This window comes from Myotis daubentonii, chromosome 1, assembly GCF_963259705.1.
Source record: "Myotis daubentonii chromosome 1, mMyoDau2.1, whole genome shotgun sequence".
NCBI classification, from domain to species: domain Eukaryota; kingdom Metazoa; phylum Chordata; class Mammalia; order Chiroptera; family Vespertilionidae; genus Myotis; species Myotis daubentonii.
In genome coordinates, this window is record NC_081840.1 from 39,549,009 (window position 1) to 39,570,433 (window position 21,425).

Consider the following 21,425-nt stretch of genomic DNA (forward strand, 5'->3'; position numbering starts at 1 on the left):
TTTTTAATACGGCATGAAATTTTTGTTTTAGTGAACCTGATGACCAAGTAGCCTAGGTAAATAATGCCCCCAAATGAAATACATGATCCTGTATAATAAAGAGGTAATATGCAAATTAACACACATGCCCTCACAAGATGGCTGCCTATGACGAGGCCTGCAGGGGGGTTAGTGAGGGAAGATCAAAAGACTGAAAAGCAGGCTGTGTGGAGCCACCAGGCCAGCGGGGGTCCGTGAGGGATGACCAGGCTGGCGTGGGTGCAGTTGGGAGCAACCAGGCCAGCAGGGGTGGCAGTTGGGGGCGACCAGGCTGACAGGTGGGTAGTTAGGGCCAACCAGGCCAGCAGAGGGGGGCAGCTGGGGGCGACTAGGCCGGCAGGGGTCCGTGAGGGGCGACCAGGCTGGCGGGGGTGCAGTTGGGGGTAACCAGGCCAGCAGGGGCAGCAGTTGGGGGCAACCAGGCTGATGGGTGGGTAGTTAGGGGCAACCAGGCCAGCAGAGGGGGGCAGTTGGGGGCGATTAGGCTGGCAGCAGGGGCAGTGAGGGGTGATTAGGCCAGCAGAGGGGGGCAGTTGGGGGCAACCAGGCTGGTGGGGGGGGCAGTTGGGGGCAATCAGGCCGGCACACAGAGGCAGTGAGGGGTGATCAGGCCAACAGGGGGGGCAGTTAGGGATGACCAGGCAGGCAGGTGAGTGATTAGTAGCCAGCAGTCCAGGATTGTGAGAGGAATGTCCAACTGCTAGTTTAGGCCTGATCCTGGGCCTAAACCGGCAGTCAGACATCCCCCAAAGAGTCCCGGATTGGAGAGGGTGCAGGTTGGGCTGAGAGGACCCCTCCCCCCACCCCCATGCACGAATTTCGTGCACTGGGCCTCTAGTAACTATATAAGCAATGATATATTCCACACTTCTACACTTAGATACCTTAAGTTCTTTTTATGCTTTTACTATGAATAAGAATACCAGAACCCACACAATTATAGCCTCTTACATACTCAGATAGGTAAAGGTCACCTTCCAATGACCACATTTGATGACGTTTTCTGTTTCTCCTTAGCTTCTCAGTAGCAATTAAAACTTTGTATAAGAGAGAGGGGTGTCTGGAAGGGTAGAGAGGGGTGGGGAAAAACATAAAACTGTTAACTATGCCATTTCTTTTAAAAATTTATTCTTTTCCTTTGGCTTTTACAATTCAGTCTCCAGATACTTCTTCAACGCTCTGGCCACTCTAGAATTACATCCTCAATGCTTTTTTCTTCTTTTGTTATGCTCTTTTTTGGGGAATTTTATTCACGACCATAATTTTTTCCCCCTCAATTCTTCCCCCACCCTGAGCTGTCTGCCTGCTCTCTATTTATGAGTCTGTTTCTATTTTGTTTGTTAGTTCAGTTTGCTTATTAGATTCCACATATGAGTGAAATCATATGGTACTTTTCTTTCTGACTGGCTTAGTTCACTTAAAATAATGCTCTCCAGGTCCATCCATGCTGTCGCAAGGATAAGATTTTATTCTTTTTTTACAGCAGAGTAGTATTCCATTGTGTAAATGTACAGCTTTTTTATTATTTTAATTATGGTAAAAATCCATAATATTGAAACACAGTTAAGATTTTTATTTTAAATAATCACAAATGTTAAAAGATTATATCTTTAAAACTCAGTTTATATTTTTTCAAAAATTTTGTGTTTGATGAAAATACAAGTTTTGTTTGTCACGAGTACATTGTCTACTCTGGTCTAGATCTTAGCATAAGAAATAATTTGACATGTAAAACAGGATGCTCCTTTAAGTTCATTTATTTTCAAATTATGTTAGTAGTTTTATTTTAAAAATAACTTTATTAAGATAAAATTGGCTTAAGAAAACACTCCTGAGATTTCTAGTTAATAGTTAGTATAGCAAATCACTTAAATGGCAATATGCTTGAATTACATTTTACAAACGAAAACTGCAAGAACGATTTGGACAGTATTTTTTATTTTATGCATCATAATTCCCATTGTTCTTTTTTTTTTTTTAATAGCCGGAAATCACTGTGGAAAATCTTCCCACTTATTTAAGGCTTCAAAAACCATTACTTATTTTATTCAGTGATGGCATCATAAACCCTCAGTATCAAAAGGCAATGTTGACACTGGTAAATGAGAAACACCTGGATTCAGTTATCCCTTGCTGGTTAAATCTGTAAGTATATTTTTAACTTTTAATATGTAAAAGGTAAAGAAAGTGTAATTATTATATTTTCGTTAGGAAGTGAAACTCTCTAAACTCTACCTTTGAAGTTAATATTTTGGGGCCAATGTACATGTCATCATGATATTTTAATAACTAAACTCTCTCAGATGATCTAAAATGACCTTCTTTCAGGTTGAATTCTGTTCTACAATAATTTTTTTCTCTGTATTTTTTTTCAGCCTTATTGAGGTATAATAGACAAATAAATTGTAAGATCCTTAAAGTTACATTGTGATATGTATGCATTGTGAAAAGATTTTTCCATCCAGTTAATTCTCACATCCATCACCTCACCTATTTACACACACACACACACACACACACACACACACACACACATTGGGGGAGGGATAAGAACAAATTTAAGTTTAATCTCCTAGCAAATTTCAATTATACAATATAGTGTTATCAGTTATAGTCCCCACGTTATACATTAGAGCTTCAGACCATATTACAGCTGAATGTTTGTACCCTTTTACCAACCTCTCCCTATTTTCCTCAACTCTCAGTCTCTGGCAGTCACTTCTCTTCTGTTTCTAGGGGTTTGACTTTTTTTTTTTAGATTCCTCATGTAAGTGATACTGTGCCATATTTGTCTTTGCCTGATTTATTTCACTTGGCATAATGCCCTCAAGTTCCATCCATGTTGTAGCAAATGGCAGGATTTTCTTTTTTCTCATGGCTGAATAATATTCTGTGTGTGTGTTGTGTGTGTGTGTGTGTGTATGCATATGTGTGTGTATGTATATATATGTGTGTGTATATATATATATATATATATATATACACATACATACACACATATGCATACACACACACACACACACACACATACATACATACTAGGGGCCCCGTGCATGAATTCGTGCACCTTGAAAGGAACTGTGGTTCGCAAGGCTGTGGTGGGCACAGGGGCGGGTCTTGGCCCATCCTCCGCGCCCCTGCCTGGCCCCTCTCCTGCCACGGTCCCCAGTCCCCTGTCTGCCGGCAGCTCTGCTCCTGCTGCTGCTGCTCCCATGTGCTAACGGTGCTGGCCCTGCTCACACCCGCTGACAGCACAGAGTGATTGGGGCCAGTGCCAGCAGTGGGTGTGAGCAGGGTGTGAGCGGGGCCAACTATGGGTGCGAGCAAGGCCGGCGCCAGCAGTGGGTGCGAGAGGTGGCTGCCAGCCCCTATCGCCCCTCAGGAGCGGGGGGAGGTGGAGAAGCCCTGAGGGGCGATCAGGGCCAACAGCCACAGCTTGCACCCACTGATGGTGCCAAGCAATCGGGGCCGATGCCAGCAGCAGGTGTGAGCACCAGGCGGAAGCAAAGAATTTTCAGTAACTACCAGAGGCTCGCCCCAATGACAGCAACCGGCGTCCTGCCTTGGTCTGGCGCCTCCGCTCACCTGCTCCACCATCCTGCTGCTGTTGACGCCCACCATATTCTGCGCATGCCCTCTGGTGGTCAGCGCACATCATAGCAACTGGTTGTTCAGTTGTTCGATTGTTCCACCATTTGGTCTATTTGCATATTAGGGTTTCATATATATACTAGAAGCCCGGTACACAAAAATTTGAGGGTAAAATGGTGAGGGGGGGGGTCCCTCAGCCCAACCTGTGCCCTGTCACAGTCTGGGACCCCTCGGGAGATAACCACCTGCTGGCTTAGGCCTGCTCCCCTGGTGGCAGATAGCACGCCCAATCCCGCCCCGCCCGCCCCACCCTGCCCCGAACACAGCAGGCCTGGATCCCACACTGGGGTGGCCAGCCAGCAGCTGGGGATCGCGCTGCCGCCATCCCCAGGTGGGGCGGCACAGCGGGATCTGCCTGCAGTATGCAAATTAGCCACCATCTTTGTTGGCGGTTAATTTGCATATCGTGCTGATTAGTCAATGGGAGGTGTAGTGAAGGTATGGTCAATTACCATGTTTGCCTATTATTAGATAGGATACACTTACACACACACACACAGTGTCACATACCACATTTTATTCATAATGCTGCAATGAATATGGGAATGCAGATATCTCTTTGACATCCTGTTTTTATTTTATTTTTTTTTTTTTGGATACATACCCAGAACTGGGATTGCTGGATCATATGCTAGTCCTATTTTTTAATTATTTGAGGAACCATCATATTGTTTGCTATTGCACCAATTTACTTTCCTACCAACAGTGCACAAGGACTCCCTTTTCTCTGTATCCTCATCAACACTTGTAATCTCTTGTCTTTTTTGTAATAGCCATTCTAACGGGTGGCAGGTGATAAAGAGCTCGTGGTTTTGATTTGCATTTTCCTGGTGATTAGTGATGCTGAGCATCTTCTCATGTACCTTTTGGCCTTTGTATGTCTTCTTTGCAAAAATGTTTAATTAATTCTTCTGCCCATTTTAAAATCGGATTTTTTTGTTGTTGCGTTTTATGAGTTCTTCAATTATTTTGGATCCTTTATCAGATGTGATTTTCCAATATTTTCTTCTATTCTGAAAGTTGCCATTTCATTTTGTTGGTTTCTTTTGCTGTGCAGCAGCTTTTTAGTTTGATGTAGTCCCACTTGTTTATTTTTGCTTTTGTCATACAATAAATTTTTAAAAGTAGTAATTTTTCTGATTTTAAAAGTAATGTCCCTTGAGAAAATTTTGGCAAATACAGAAAAATAAACAGATATTTTGGCATTTTCCTTCAGTTTCTGTTTTTTTACTTTTCTATTTTTGAAATGCAGCCTAAATGTTATAGAAAGTTTTCAGTGTATTCACACAGTATTTCCTGGTATGTGTTCTAGATGTATGGGCTGTGTTACATTAAGTATTTGTATATAGTTCACATATTCTAATATACACACTGTTCTTCAAATTCATCAGATGAAAGACATTTTATTTTTGACTCATTCGAAAATTATAAGAATGGGGCAGTGTACATTTTTTGCTGTTGAAGAGTTCTCAAACAGTACAACCTACTGCATGAGACAGAATTTTTCAGGTACTTGTAGGTATCTCAGAGTAAAATTGTATTTCCCATAATGTGGAATGTGCTGTATTAGGAAAACTAGGTATCTTAAACTTATGGTTTCCTTCTGTGAACATAATTTAAAAGATAATTTTAGTTTGAAATTAATATTTTCTCCTTGTTCCCCAAGAAGACAATTTTATTTGGAAAAAGAAGTATGTATTATAAGTATCTTGTTATTTTGTAGTTTGTAACCATTTAATTTTTGAACTGACATGTGATCAGATACTTGGCTAAACTTGGGAGGAACCTATTGATAATAAGCTGAAATTGTTAAGCCTTTGGACTGTGCCTGTTTTTCATTAAAGCTCTCATTGGTTGCCTTTTTTCCTCCTAAGAGAAACACAGTGCCCCATCTTAAAAGAAACTTTTTAAGACTCTGATTACTAATAACATGCTTATAGACCTCATAGTTGTTAGGACATCTTTTCATAAAATAAACTTACTGGCTTGAAACTATATTTAAAGGTTAATGTTTTACAAACTATTCTTTTCATTATTTTGTTATAGAAAGAAATATTAATTATCATGTTCAATTGCTCTCTTTCGTAGAAAGAACACTCCTGTGGGGAGAGGAATCTTGCAGGTGTATTTTGAAGTTCTACCTCCCCTTCCTCTTCTTGTTGTGGTAAATCTGCATTCAGGTGGCCAAGTATTTGCATTTCCTTCAGACCAGGCTATAACTGAGCAAAATCTTTTGTTGTGGCTTAAGAAATTAGAAGACGGCCTAGAAAGTCATATCAGTAAGTTTTCTTTTTTGTTTAATACACACAATTATGTATTTTGTTTCATACATTTTTAAACTTGAACGATAGTTAAAGAATACTGGAATTAGTTGAATTGTAATTGTTTATAAGTATCCTAAATATTAATTTGCTGATAGCATGGGACAATCTCCTATGTGACAGGTATTATACTCACAGAAAATAAGTACCATTGTATTAAATTTAGTAATTATAGCTAACATTTATGGAATGCTTACTAGGTGTCTAGCACAGTGCTGAGTTATTCACATGCATTATCTCATTTAATTCTCACAAGAGTCACATAAAGTAGTAGTGCTTGTAGAAAAGTTAAGTAACTAGTTAGAAGTCATATAATTTACTAGTAAATGAGGAAGCTTGGATTCCAACCTGTCTCTTTTTTATTCCAGAGCCAGAATTTTAAACCATAAGAAAGTAGTTCTTGCCTTAGGATTTATGAGACTGGAATTATGATATGTTATAGTTTCTGCTTTTCTAAAACATGTGAATTTATACTTGTGGTATAGGTGCATATATTAATTTACATACAATTATGGCAACAGTAGGTCTGTTGCTATAATTTATGTATTTATTTAAATTAAATCCTTATTCAGATTATTACAGTTGTTCCTCTTTTTGCCCCCCCATAGCTCCCCTCCACCCCGTTCCCACCCCACCCTCTGCCCTTCCCCTCCGCCCAATGTCCTCATCCATAGGTATACGATTTTTGTCCAGTCTCTTCCTGCACCCCCCACACCCTTTCCCCCCCCCGGGGAAGAGTCAGTCCATTCCCTTTCTATGCCCCTGATTCTATTATATTCACCAGTTTTCTCTGTTCATCAGATTTGTTATTCACTTGATTTTTAGATTCACTTGTTGATAGATGTGTATTTGCTGTTCATATTTTGTATCTTTACCTTTTTCTTCTTCCTCCTCCTCTTAAAGAATACTTTTCAGCATTTCATATAATACTGGTATGGTGGTGATGAACTCCTTTAGCTTTCTCTTATCTGTGAAGCTCTTTATCTGACCTTCAATTCTGAATGATAGCTTTGCTGGATAAAGTAATCTTGGTTATAGGTTCTTGGTATTCATCACTTTGAATATGTCTTGCCACTCCCTTCTGGCCTGCAAAGTTTCTGTTGAGAAATCAGCTGACAGTCGTATGGCTACTCCCTTGTAGGTAACTGAGTTTCTTTCTCTTGCTGTTTTTAAGATTCTCTCTTTGTCTTTTGCTCTTGGCATTTTAATTATGATGTGTCTTGGTGTGGTCCTCTTTGGATTCCTTTTGTTTAGGGTTCTCTGTGCTTCCTGGACTTGTAAGTCTATTTCTTTGACCAGGAAGGGGAAGTTTTCTGTCATTATTTCTTTAAATAGGTTTTCAATGTCTTGCTCTCTCTATTCTTCTGGCACCCCCATAATTCGGATGTTGGTACGCTTGAAGTTGTCCCAGAGGCTCCTTACACTATCTTCATATTTTTGGATTCTTTTTCCTTTTTGTTTTTCCGGTTGGGCTGTTTTTGCTTCTTCGTATTTCAAATCTTTGACTTGATTCTTGCGATCCTCTGGTCTGCTGTTGGAACTCTGAATAATATTCTTTATTTCAGTCAGTGTATGCTTAATTTCTCGTTGGTCCTTTTTCATATCTTTGAGGGTCTCACTAGATTTCTCGAGGGTCTCACTAAATTTATCGGCGGTTTCTAGAAAATTCTTGAAAAACCATATAAGTGTGGTTTTGAACTCTATATACTGTAGTTTGCTTTCCTCCATTTCTGTCATTTGTGACCTGTTTCTTTGTCTCCGCATTTATTATGCTTCCCTGTGTTGATAGAGTGGCTTTCTGTGCTAGGTGTCCTATAGGGCCCAGTGGGTCAGCCTCCCCAATTACCTGAGGTGGACACTCTTGGTGCACCCCTTTGTGGGCTGTGTGCACAGTCTTGTTGTAGTTAAGCCTGGATTGTTGTAGGTATCACTGGGAGGAATTGACCTCCAAGCCAATTGGTTGTGAGAATCACCTGTGTCTACAGTGGGAGAACTTCTGTGCTGGAGACACCCTTCTGGGGCAAGACTTGCTTCAGTGGGGCTTTGGTGCTCACTGAGTCTACCCCCTGAGTGTGTCCCTTACGGATCTGAGGAGTTGTAATCTGGATGGTCCCACTCTGACCACTGGGTACACTGGCTCTTGGATCTAAGGAGGTGCTAATTTAGCCTGTGCCGGAGGTTACGCAGCAGGAGCTATGGAGAGATCTGCAGATTCCTCTTCTTTGTTTGGGATTTAGAGGTGCCCAGATGAGGCCCAGCTGTGAAGCAATGCAAGCTGCTGTGGGGCCTTGGGCCTTCTTTTGGAAGTTCTGGATTTCTCCGACTCAGTTGCAGTTTGCTAGGTAATTTTCAGATTGCAAAGGGCCAGGCCTTTCATATGCGAAAGCCTCTGCGCACAGCTTGTGTGGGGCGGGGTCTCAGGGAATCAACAGGGCAGAACAAACAGCTATGGCTGCTCCTCAGTCCTACCCTAAGAGGCCCCGCTTCTCAGTGTCCTGGTAATCGCTGCAAGCACCTCTGAGAGAAAGCTGCCCTCGAGTTCCGACCAATGCCAGGCAGTCCAGTTTCTCCCCGTATGAGTCTGGGTCCCCAGAGACTCGCCCAGAACTGGAGTTCAGAGCTGTGGGGAGCTTGAGACTCCCTCTCGATTGAAAAATACCACTGTGTCCTCAGTTGCCAGCCTTTTCCACGTGCACCTCCATACCTCTGCACTTTACTTCCGCACCTCCTCTGAATCTCAGTGTGCTTTCCTCTTTCCTTCTAGTTGTAGAATTTCCACTCAGCCAGCCTTCCTGTGGTTCTGGATGATGTCCGTTTTGTCTTTTAGTCGTATTTTTGAAGTGGTTGTGCGAGGCAGCTATTTCCAGTGTTTACCTATGCCGCCATCTTAGTTTCTCCCTGTTGCTATAATTTAAGTAAGTTAATGTGTAGTAACCTAGATCCTTAGTATATTGAGGAAATAGTGTGAAATTTGATATAATTAAGTCTCCTCAGGTGCTATTCAAGTATTTTGTTACTTGATATCATATAAACTATCCTATATAATAAAATGCTAATATGCAAATTGACTGAATGTTGGAATGACCAGTCGCTATGATGTGCACTGACCACCAGTTGGCAGATGCTAAATGCAGGATCTGCCCCCTGGTGGTCAGTGTGCTCCCACAGGGGGAGCACCGCTCAGCCAGAAGCCAGGCTCACGGCTGCTGAGCGCAGTGGCGGCGGTGGTGGGAGCCTCTCCCACCTCCTTGGCAGCGCTAGGGTTGTCTGACTGATGGCTCCCAGGCTGCGAGAGGGCATAGGCCGAACTGAGGGACTGCCTGCCCCCTTCATGAATTTCATGCACCAGGCCTCTAGTATTATAACAATGTTTTGACACTGTTCTGTGATAGAATTCTGAAGTAAGGGGTTTGTGTCTGTGTATGTGAATATATGTATATGTACACACATAGAGTTCTGGTGTACAAATTCCATTTAGTGTGATATTGTCTCTTAACTAGCATGCATGGTGTGAGTATACCATTATGTATATTTGTGTATATTTAATTAGGCACTTGAATTTATTTTAAGTGTTAGTCATTGTAGCACACCTGTTCTTACCAGGTGGTCTGCTTCAGTTCTGTTAAATTAGGCAGTTTAACTAAATTATTATGTTTATGTAGCCTGTAGATGGTATTTTTATATTGAATCTAGAGTCTTGATGCACACAATTCATTCAGCTGCCTCAACCCTTGCATTTCTTGCTGCCTCGTGGCCCTGCCCACTGATCATTTTGGAAGGTTGTTCCACCGTCTGGTCTAATTAGCGTATTAGCTATTTATTATAGAGGATATAATTCACATACCATAAAATTCCCCCTTTTAAAACCTACAATTCGGTGATATTTAGTATATTCACAAGGCTGTACAACTATTACTACTGTTGAATTCTATATTGTTGTCATCGCCCTAAAAGAAATCCTATTACCCATTAGCAATCACTCCCCATTCTTCCCTCCTTCCACTCCCTAACAACCACTAATCTGTCTTTGTAGATTTTCCTATTCTGAAAGTTTCATACAAATGGAATAACTTATCATAAAATTTTAAGGATCATTCATGTTATGGCAAGAATCCATAGTTAATTCCTTTTTATGGATGAGTAATATTCCATTATTCTGACTGGGAATCGAACCAGCAACCTTTTGGTGCACAGGACAGTGCTCAACCAACTGAACCACTCCAGCTGGGCATTCCACTGCAATTTGGATGAATGCCTTTGCAAACTCACTCTTTAAAGGGTTTCCATTATTTCTTTCTATCACTGTTCCTATTATTGAGTTATTTCTGCAGCCTCTGCAGCAGGGAAGAAGTACTTGTTTGTATTGGGTCCTGTCTTCTGTGCTGTCAGGGCCTGCTCTCCACTCTGTGGGAGAGGGATCTGAGATGGGGGTCTTGCATGACTCTGTTGTAATGGTGCCACAGGTGTCTGCCTCACCTTAATTTCTTTGAAATTTTAGTTTGGATTTACACTTAACTTTGATCAAGTTCTCTGACCTTTTAAGGCTTTGACTTTCTCATCTATAAAACTGGGATAGTAATTATACTTACCTCATGGGGTTGTAAGGTTAAAATGGATAATGCCTGGTATGTTGTAAAGGCTCAATAGATGCTAGCTATTATTATCATTACTAGTTTGATAATTATGTATCTATTACCTATACATAATGAGAGTACAGTTTTATTTGCAGTTGAACAAATTAAGACTTTTGTAGTATTCCCTTAGCAGATAATTAGCAGAATTGTGATACCTGGTTTTAGATATTTTGTCATCTCAGACCACTAGGCTACAGTGTTTACTTTTTAAAATACTGCCAAATATGTGCTATGCTTTAAATTGAACTTTTCTTAAAGACACTTTAATGTCTTTAGTAAAGATATTTTATTTGCACCTTGCAAACTACAGTTATTCTTATCTCCTATTCATTATATTCAAGAAAATATTATATCCATTTGTCACTTTTGTATCTGCTAACCTGGCAACAATAATTGGAAATTACAGGGGTAGCTTACATTTAATATCCTGCTAATGTTCCAGGTACTAGGATTTTATATAATTAAGTCCTATTGAACAAATTATATACCAATGAGTATAGATATACTTCATATGTGCAGATTTTTGTTTGAACTTTAATCCACTCTAGGAAATTAGAATTTAAATGAATTTCCTAAGCATTTAAATATATTTATTTGATTTATTAGAGATGCTTAAGTTTGTATCTTATGACATTTATTACTTTTGTCACATTGCTAATTTTTTCATCTAATATTCTTTCATTGGAATTTATTTCTAAAAAGTTTACTTGGCATATTTCCTTATATAGTTCATTTCTCAAAAGAGTATTTTAAATGGACCACTAAATTCTAAAATTGTTTTGCAGGATCTGTGTACTATATGGAGAAAAGATAGCTAATTTAGCTCATATATATCTTATCACATATATTATGATATCAAGCTCAAATCAGTTTTCCTCTTATTTTTTCTTTTTTAAAAAAATATATTTTATTGATTTTTTATAGAGAGAAGGGAGAAGGATAGAGAGTCAGAAACATCGATGAGAGAGAAACATCGATCAGTTGCCTCCTGCACACTCCCTACTGGGGATGTGCCTGCAACCAAGGTACATGCCCTTAACCGGAATCAAACCCGGGACCCTTCAGTCTGCAGACAGACGCTCTATCCATTAAGCCAAACCGGTCAGGGCCAGTTTTCATCTTCTAATGACCAATGTTTTAAAAGGAAGGAGACTTGACTTGGGGTGGTAAATACACAATACAATATACATGTGATGTATTATAAAATTGTATACCTGAAATCTATATAATTTTATTAACCAATATCACCCCAATAAATTCAATTTTTTTTATTGCTTAAAGTATTACAAAGGGTATTACATATGTATCCATTTTATCCCCCCGCCCTAGACAGTCCCCTAGCCTCCCCTATCCCCCAGTGTCTTATGTCCATTGGTTATGCTTATATGCATGCATACAAGTCCTTTAGTTGATCTCTTACCCCCCTACCTTCTGCCCCCCAACCCTCCCCGGCCTTCCCGCTGCAGCTCGACAATCTGTTTGAGGCAGCTCTGCCTCTGTATCTATTATTGTTCAAAAGTTTATAATGGTCTCTATTGTCCACGAATGAGTGAGATCATGTGGTATTTTTCCTTTATTGACTGGCTTATTTCACTTAGCATAATGCTCTCCAGTTCCATCCATGACGTTGCAAATTGTAAGAGTTCCTTCCTTTTTACAGCAGCATAGTATTCCATCGTGTAGATGTACCACAGTTTTCTAATCCATTCATCTACTGATGGGCACTTAGGCTGTTTCCAGATCTTAGCTATGGTGAATTGTGCTGCTATGAACATAGGGATGCATATATCCTTTCTGATTGGTGTTTCTGGTTTCTTGGGATATATTCCTAGAAGTGGGATCACAGGGTCAAATGGGAGTTCCATTTTCAGTTTTTTAAGGAAACTCCATACTGTCTTCCATAGTGGCTGTACCAGTCTGCATTCCCACCAGCAGTGCACAAGTGTTCCTTTTTCTCCACATCCTCTCCAGCACTTGTCGTTTGTTGATTTGTTGATGATAGCCAGTCTGACAGGTGTGAGATGGTACCTCATTGCTGTTTTGATTTGCATCTCTCGGATGATTAGTGACTTTGAGCATGTTTTCATATGTCTCTTGGCTTTCTGGATGTCCTCTTTTGAAAGGTGTCTATTTAGGTCCTTTGCCCATTTTTTGATTGGATTGTTTATCTTTCTTTTGTTAAGTTGTATGAGTTCCCTATAAATTTTGGAGATTAGGCCCTTATCAGATATGTCATTGGCAAATATGTTTTCCCACACAGTGGGTTTTCTCGTTGTTTTGTTGATGGTTTCTTTTGCTGTGCAGAAGCTTTTTATTTTGATGTAGTCCCATTTGTTCATTTTTTCTTTAGTTTCAAGTGCCCTAGGAGCTGTATCAGTGAAGAAATTGCTTCGGCATATGTCTGAGATTTTCTTGCCTTTGGATTCTTCTAGAATTTTTATGGTATCCTGTCGTACATTTAAGTCCTTTATCCATTTTGAGTTTATTTTTGTGTATGGTGTAAGTTGGTTGTCTAGTTTCATTTTCTTGCATATATCTGTCCAATTTTCCCAACACCATTTATTGAAGAGACTATTTGGCTCCATTGTATGTTCTTGCCTCCTTTGTCAAATATTAATTGAGCATATTGGTTCGGGCCGATTTCTGGGCTCTCTATTCTATTCCATTGATCTATATGCCTATTCTTGTGCCAGTACCAGGCAGTTTTGAGAACAGTGGCTTTGTAATACAACTTGATATCTGGTATTGAGATCCCACCTACTTTGTTCTTTTTCAGGATTGCTGCAGCTAATCGGGGTCTTTTTTTATTCCAGATGAATTTTTGGAAAGTTCGTTCTAGATCTCTGAAGTATGCTGTTGGTACTTTAATGGGAAGTGCGTTGAATTTATAGATTGTTTTGGGTAGTATGGACATTTTGATGATGTTGATTCTACCAATCCATGAACACGGTATGTTCTTCCATCTGTTTATGTCTTCCTCTATGTCTTTTTTCAACGTCCTGTAGTTTTCTGAGTAGAGGTCTTTTACCTCTTTAGTTAAGTTTATTCCTAGGTAGCTTAGTTTTTTCGGTGCAATGGTAAACGGGATTGTTTTTATAATCTCTCTTTCTGAAAGTTCACTATTGGTGTATAGAAATGCCTCAGATTTCTTGGGGTTAATTTTGTATCCTGCTACATTGCCAAATTCATGTATTAAGTCTAGTAGCTTTTTGATGGAATCTCTAGGGTTTTGTATGTATAATATCATGTCGTCTGCAAATAAGGACAGTTTTACTTCCTCTTTTCCAATTTGGATGCCTTTTATTTCTTCTTCTTGCCGAATTGCAATGGCTAACACTTCCAGTACTATGTTGAACAGGAGTGGTGAGAGGGGGCATCCCTGTCTTGTTCCTGTTCTTAGGGGAAATGGTGTTAGTTTTTGTCCGTTGAGTATGATGTTGGCTGTGGGCCTGTCATATATGGCTTTTATTATGTTGAGGTATGATCCTTCTACTCCCACCTTGCTGAGAGTTTTTATCAAAAATGGGTGTTGAATTTTGTCAAATGCTTTTTCTGCATCAATTGATATGACCATGTGGTTTTTTTCTTTCAATTTGTTTATGTGATGTATCACGTTTATTGATTTGCGGATATTGTACCATCCTTGCATCCCTGGGATAAATCCTACTTGGTCATGGTGTATGATCTTTCTGATGTACTGCTGGATCCGATTTGCTAAGATTTTGTTGAGGATTTTGGCATCTATGTTCATGAGGGATATTGGCCTGTAATTCTCTTTCATTGTGTTGTCTTTACCTGGTTTTGGTATTAGGGTGATGCTGGCTTCATAGAATGAGCTTGGAAGTGTTCCTTCCTCTTGAATTTTTTGTAGTAGTCTGAGGAGGATAGGTTTTAGTTCTTCCTTGAATGTTTGGTAAACTCCCCTGTGAAGCCGTCTGGTCCTGGGCTTTTGTTTGATGGAAGCTTTTTGATGACTGCTTCAATTTCTTCCATAGTTATTGGCCTGTTGAGATTTTTAGATTCTTCCTGATTGAGTTTTGGAATGCTGTATTTTTCTAGGAATTTGTCCATTTCCTCCAGGTTGTCTAGTTTGTTGGAGTAAAGCTGTCCATAGTATTTTTTAACAATCATTTGTATTTCTGTGGGGTCTGTTGTTATTTCGCCTCTATCGTTTCTGATTTTATTTATTTGGGTCCTCTCTCTCTGCTTCTTGGTGAGTCTGGCTAGAGGTTTATCAATCTTGTTTATCCTTTCCAAGAACCAGCTCTTGGTTTCATTGATTTTCTGTATTGTTTTTTTGGTCTCTATGTCATTTATTTCTGCTCTAATCTTTATTATCTCCTTCCTTCTGCTCACTCTGGGGTTTTCTTGTTGCTCTCTTTCTAATTCTTTGAGTTGTAGAGTTAGATGATTTACTACCATTTTTTCTTGTTTTTTGAGATAGGCCTGTAGAGCTATAAACTTCCCTCTCAGGACTGCTTTCAATGTGTCCCATAGGTTTTGGATTGTTGTGTTTTCATTGTCATTAGTTTCCAGGATGTTTTTAATTTCTTCTTTGATCTCATTGGTAACCCAATCAATATTTAATAGCATGCTATTCAGCTTCCAGGTGTTTGAGTATTTTGGGTTGTTTTTATTGTAGTTTATTTCTAATATTATGCCATCGTGGTCTGCGAAGACGCTTTTTATGATTTCAATCTTCTTGAATTTGGGGATACTTTGCTTGTGACCCAATATGTGGTCTATTTTTGAATATGTCCCATGAGCACCTGAGAAGAACGTATATTCTCTGGCTTTGGGGTGAAGTGTTCTGAAGATGTCTATTAAGTCCATCTGATCTAGTGAGTCATTTAGGATTGCTGTATCTTTGCTGATTGTTTGTCTATAGGACTTATCCAGTGCTGTCAATGGTGTATTAAAGTCCCCTACTATGATTGTATTGTTGTCGATCTCTCCTTTGATATTTTCCAGGAGTTTTTTTATGAATTTGGGTGCTCCTACATTGGGTGCATATATGTTTACCAGGGTTATATCTTCTTGTTGTATTGATCCCTTTAGTATTATGAAGTGGCCTTCCTTATCTCTTGTTAAGGCCTTCACTTTGAGGTCTATTTTGTCCGATATAAGTATTGCTACCCCAGCTTTCTTTTCCTTTCCATTTGCCTGAAAGATATTTTTCCATCCTTTCACTTTCAGTCTGTGTGAGTCCCTTCTAATGAGGTGGGTTTCTTGTAGACAGCAGATGTATGGGTCATGTTTTTTTATCCATTCAGCCACTCGATGTCTTTTGGTTGGAGCATTTAGTCCGTTTACGTTTAAAGTTATTATTGAAAGGTACTTGTTTGTAGCCATTTCTTTTTGTGTGTGTGTGTGGCTGTTTTCTTTCTGAGCTTTTTATTTCTTCTTTTTATACCAGTCCCTTTAGCATTCCTTGCATTGCTGGCTTGGTGGTGACAAACTCCCTTAGTCTTTTTTTGTCTGTGAAGCTTCTTATTTCCCCTTCAAGTTTGAATGATAGCCTTGCTGGATAGAGTATTCTTGGATTCAGTCCTTTGCTTTGCATCACTTTGTAAATTTCAGTCCATTCTTTTCTGGCCTGATGTGTTTCTGTTGAGAAGTCATTTGACAATCTAATGGGAGATCCCTTGTATGTAACTTTCCGTCTCTCTCTTGCAGCCTGTAAGATTCTCTCTTTGTCCTGAACATTTGCCATGGTGATTATGATGTGTCTTGGTGTGGGTCTTTTCGGGTTCACCTTGTTTGGGACTCTCTGGGCTTGTGTGACTTTTTTCTTCCCCACCTCAGGAAAGTTTTCTGATATTATTTCTTCGAGTAGGTTTTCTAATCCTTGTTCATCTTTCTGTTGTTCTGGTACTCCTATTATTCGTATGTTGTTTCGTTTCATGTTGTCCCAAAGCTCCCTTAGGCTCTCCTCCTGTCTTTTAATTTTTTTCTCCAATTGCAGTACATTTTGGGTGTGTTTTGCTTCCTTGTCTTCTAATTCACTTATTTGGTCCTCCGCTTCTCCTAGTCTACTGTTGATACTTTCAATGGAGTTTTTCATTGCAGCTATATCACTCTTCATTTCTTCTTGGGTCTTACTTAGGTTGTTGATTTTTTCATCTGTTTCTTCTAGCTTCTTCCATATGTTATCGATTTTTTCATCTGTTTCTTCTTGCTTCTTGCAGAGGTTGTCGATTTTTTCCTCCATCCGGTTTATGCACTCTAGGATCCTTATTCTGAATTCTTTATCTGTCATGTTGCATGCCTCTGTATTACTTAGCTGCTTTTCTGGAGAGTCCCCCTTCTCTTTCCTTTGGGGGTTTCTTTGTCTACCCATGTTTGATCTCACTGACATATCTAGACGTTGAGTTGTTCAGTGGTTGCTCCCTTGGTGGCAGTGACTCCTTGGTCTGTGGTTGCTCTTCGGGCGGTTGCGGTAGCAGCTGCTCTTCAGTTGGCAGCAGCTCCTCTGGTGGGTGCTGTTCACAGCTGTGGTGGCTCTTCCGGCTGGTGGGGCGAGGTTTCACGTACAGCTGCTGTTCCTCAGCAGAGGATGAGGTGCTCAGGAGGTTGCTGTTGCTTGAATCTGCTGCGTTGATTTAAAGGCACAAAATACAACACAACAAGGCACCACGTACCAGGCACTATACACAAATATATTCACGATATTAATAACCCCAATTAAAGGTGACCACCTGAATTAAGAGAATTAGGGGATAAGGAAGAAGGAAGAGAAAAAGATAAAAGAGAAAAAGGAAAAGAAAAGTAGGGACCAAAAAAAGGGAGTGCAAAAATGAAATTGGGAAAAAGGAAGGGGGAAAATAAAAGCGAGAAAAGAAAAGAAAAAAAAAAAAAAAGAGCGAAAAGAGAGAATGAAGTGGAAGAGGGAAGAGACTTTTTATATGAGGAGAATACTCCTATAGAACAGCCATTAATCCCAACAAATTCCAGCAACAGCTCCCTGGATATGAATGCAAACTAGAAACAACCAATAATATAACGATGAAAATTGAATGGTGAACACTAATCCCAAAATAAAATAAAGAAAAAATAAAATGGCACTTTAAAAAATGGTAAAATGGTAGCAGTAATAATACTGGTTAAAAATAAGAAGGTAGTAATTAAAAGGGTAAAATCAGGTGATGGAAAAAGAAGAAAAGAAAGAAAAAAAAAAAGAAAAAAAAAAGAACAGAAAAAAAAAGAATGAAAAAAAAAATTGGTTTCTTAGTTAAAAAGTGAAAAAAGAAAAAAAATTGCAGTAGTGAAGGTCCTTCGTTTCTTCTATTCTTCAGTGTGGCTCGCCTTAGACCTTCCAGGTATTCAGGAGAGTGTTGAGTTTCCCTGCGATATACTGTTCCTCTGTGTTGTAAACCACAGTCCTTATTTTAAAGCATGCCGCATTTATTTCCCAGACTGCCTTATTTTGTGTTTAGCAAAGAGTCAGTTTGTGGGTCAGCCTCTGGGTCGCAGTGTTCTGGGGTTGGCCTCTGAGGCTATAGGGCCTCTCTGTCCAGTGGAAGTTCACTGCCCAGAGCTGACTGCGTAATAGTTAGTTACCGGCTCTATGTTGTTGCTGGGATTGAAAATCCCCCTATAGGCCAGACCCTGTTAACTCCCAGGGACTGATCAGGTTATCTTAATCCTTGATCTCCTACAGGGTGGAATCTGGGTGTGGCTGTGCTCCTTGCCTGGGGGCTGGGGGGAGGAGACTCCCTCTCAGGAGCGGGTGGCTGCCCCAGTCCCGGGCTCTGGGGTGTCTCAGCACTCAATTCACTATCACCTCTCCCGGCTCCCCCTCTTTCCCCAGTCTCTCCCCAGATTCCACTCCCCAGCACACTCTCCCTCTCTTCAGCACAGGTGAGTGTCTGTATCCAAAATGTCCCATGAACAGGATTCAGTGAAAACAAACAAACAAATGCCGGCCGCGGAAACGGGGAAGGCTTGGTTTCTGTAAGCTTCTTCTCTTACCGGGACTGCATGGTCAGGTCAGCTCTTCAGGCTGCCCCCTTTAGGCTCAGTCCTCCGTGATCACAGAACCCAGCTCTCAATTTCCCTGGCGGCGCCAGGAATCCCGCGGTTCTCCTTTCCCCGTCAGGGGCTGTGCCTGTCCCAAGGGACGCGGCTGTCTGCCACGCGGTCTCCCTCCGACTCTCTGGGCTCAGAGGTCTGGCAAACTTTCCTGCCCAAATCCCTGGTTTTTTTTTACCTTACCAGGGGAGTTCTGCTCTTCCCGGCTGTAAACCCTCTCACCAGCTGAGCAATTTCGCCAATTCGGTGTGAGTGTTACTAGCTTCAGCTGCTCGTTCCATTTGCTCCGGGACACGACCTGGGACACGTCTGCCTATATCGCCGCCATCTTGGTCTCTCTCCCCAATAAATTCAATTTAAAAAATGATGCTAAGATTCACTATGACAAGCCCATCTAAGAATTATTCAATCTATCTGTCTATAGTACAGTTGATTCCATAACAACTTTTAATTATCACTGTCTATATTTATTTTTATAAAATGAAGTAGGTATAAAGGATGTTAAAAGCTTCAAAAGAGGAAAATGCTTTAAAATGTTAGGAAATCCTTGTCTAGATAAGAAGTAAATATGCATGTGCCAAAAATTTATTTTTGAATCATTCATAAGGAACAGTTCCAGTTCTTTAGAATAAAGGCAGCGGTGGGCAGGGAAGCAAGAAATCTTTTCATTTTAACTTGTACCTATTGATGTGATAATCTCATAAACATATTACTGTTTTCTAAAACTTCAACAGGATTAACTGGCAGGGAGATTATGAACCTTTTGTTTTCTTCCTAACTTTATTTACAATATTATAGTGTGCAAATATAAACAATAGAAATGGCTAGTAATGAGGAGTGTATCAAGTTTCTTAAACAATGTAGTAAAATAAATAGTTTTGCTTAGGTAAGTAAAAGTGATAAAGTTTTCACTTCTACAAATATATTTTTAAAAATAAAACATTTTCTTGCCCTAGCTGGTTTGGCTCAGTGGATAGAGCGTCAGCCTGCGAACTGAAAGGTCCCAGGTTGGATTCTGGTCAAGGGCACATGCCCGGGGTTGCGGGCTCAATCCTCAGTAGGGGGCGTGCAAGAGGCAGCCGATCAATGATTCTCTCTCATCATTGATGTTCTATCTCACTGTTCCTTCCTCTCTGAAATCAATAAAAATATATTTTAAGAAAACACTGTTTTTTAGTATATTTATGTGATTTTTTTTATCTGTTCATCGTTAACTCTTGATTGTATCTTTTTTTCTAGCAATTTTATCTGCTCAGGAATGGAAACCTCCTCTTCCTGCTTATGATTTTCTACATATGATGGATGCTGCAGCATCTCAACATCCCACTAGGAAAGGTCCTGAGTATATGAAAGAGACTGACATTCAGGAAAATGATAAACAACCTGAAGATAAATCAGCAGTAAGAAAAGAACGGATTGAATTATAGGGAATAAAGCACTGGAATAGAAGTAATGTGTTTAAAGTAGAAAAATCAGTTAGGCATGATAAGAGTTATGATGTTCAAAAATGAGCTGATTCAATAGGGCTGTGGAAAGCTTTCCAAGATCTATTTGGCTTATTTAATAGACTTAAGAATTTATTTCATTAAAAAATAATACTAAATTATTTCAAATTTCTATAATATGAGCCATATTTGTAATTTAGAATTTTCTAGTAGCTACATTAAAGAAAGTAAAAGCAAGCAGGTTAAATTATTTTTAATAATATATTCCACGAGAAAGTATACCCCCAAGTAGTTAATTTAACATAAAAATGAGATATTTTGCATCCTTTTTTTTCCATATCAAGTGCATATTGTATACTTAGTGCACGGCTCACTTTAGAGTAGCCACATTTCAAGTGCTCAGAAGCAACATGTGGCTGGAAACTACTATATCGGACAGCTCTGCGCTAGACAAGAACTGGTATAATTAATTTAACTTAGTTCTAGCCTAATGTATTTTGAACTAAAATATAAATGTAACTCTAGTTTAATCACAGTTGACTCCACAGTGGGATCATACAGCTGGCAGTTGTATCTGTTTTGTTTTCATGATGTTAAAACTATAGTGTTTCTTAACCAGGGAGCAGTTTTGCCCCCAGCGGACTTCTGGCAATGTCGAGAGTCATTTTTGATTAAGGGTGTTACGGCATCTGGAGGGCAGAGGCCAGGGATGCTGCTAAATGCCCTATAATGCATTGGGCAGCCTTCCACAACAAAGAATTATCCTGCACAAATGTCAGTAGTGCCAAGATTAAGTAACCTTGTGTTAAACTAACCATAGCAGAGTGGGCTCCCTGAATTTTTTGGTTCTACTCAGTTACTGTGTTTGAAAAAATCTTGAATATTAGCTGGTCTTATTCTGATTATTATCCGGACACAACCTTATCTTATAAATTCTGTTTATAATATTTTTAAAAAGTAATAACCCTAAAAAGGACTCAGAGTGAGATATATATCACAATATAATATATATTGTGTTAGGTTTATTATATAGTCTATATAGAGAGAGGCATTCTATCTAATAAAAGACAAAAAGGGTAATTAACCGTATCTCCACTACGCTTCCAATTGGCTAATCAAGGCAATATGCAAATTAACTCTCAACAAAGATGGTGGTTAACCGCCAACAAAGATGGCGGCTAATTTGCATACTGTAGGGAGGGCGGGACAGTGCCATCCCAACTGCCATCCGGGCATGCTATCTGCGACCCGGGCAGTAGGTGGCCCATATGGGACCCGACCCAGGGCTGGTGGGTGCTAATGCA

At 39.9% G+C, this 21,425-nt stretch overlaps 1 protein-coding gene across 3 annotated transcripts in view; it reads left to right on the top strand.

Moving 5' to 3' along the window:
• TXNDC16 (thioredoxin domain containing 16) overlaps positions 1-21,070 on the top strand; it is a 102,016-nt gene extending 80,946 nt beyond the window's left edge. For all 3 annotated transcript variants that reach the window (XM_059695899.1, XM_059695907.1, XM_059695916.1), the window contains exons 19-21: positions 2,024-2,184; positions 5,779-5,969; positions 19,916-21,070. In XM_059695899.1, the coding sequence (XP_059551882.1) occupies positions 2,024-2,184; positions 5,779-5,969; positions 19,916-20,103 (540 nt within the window). In that variant the 3' untranslated portion in view covers positions 20,104-21,070. The remainder of the gene's footprint in view (positions 1-2,023; positions 2,185-5,778; positions 5,970-19,915) is intronic.
• Positions 21,071-21,425: the final 355 nt, after the last annotated feature.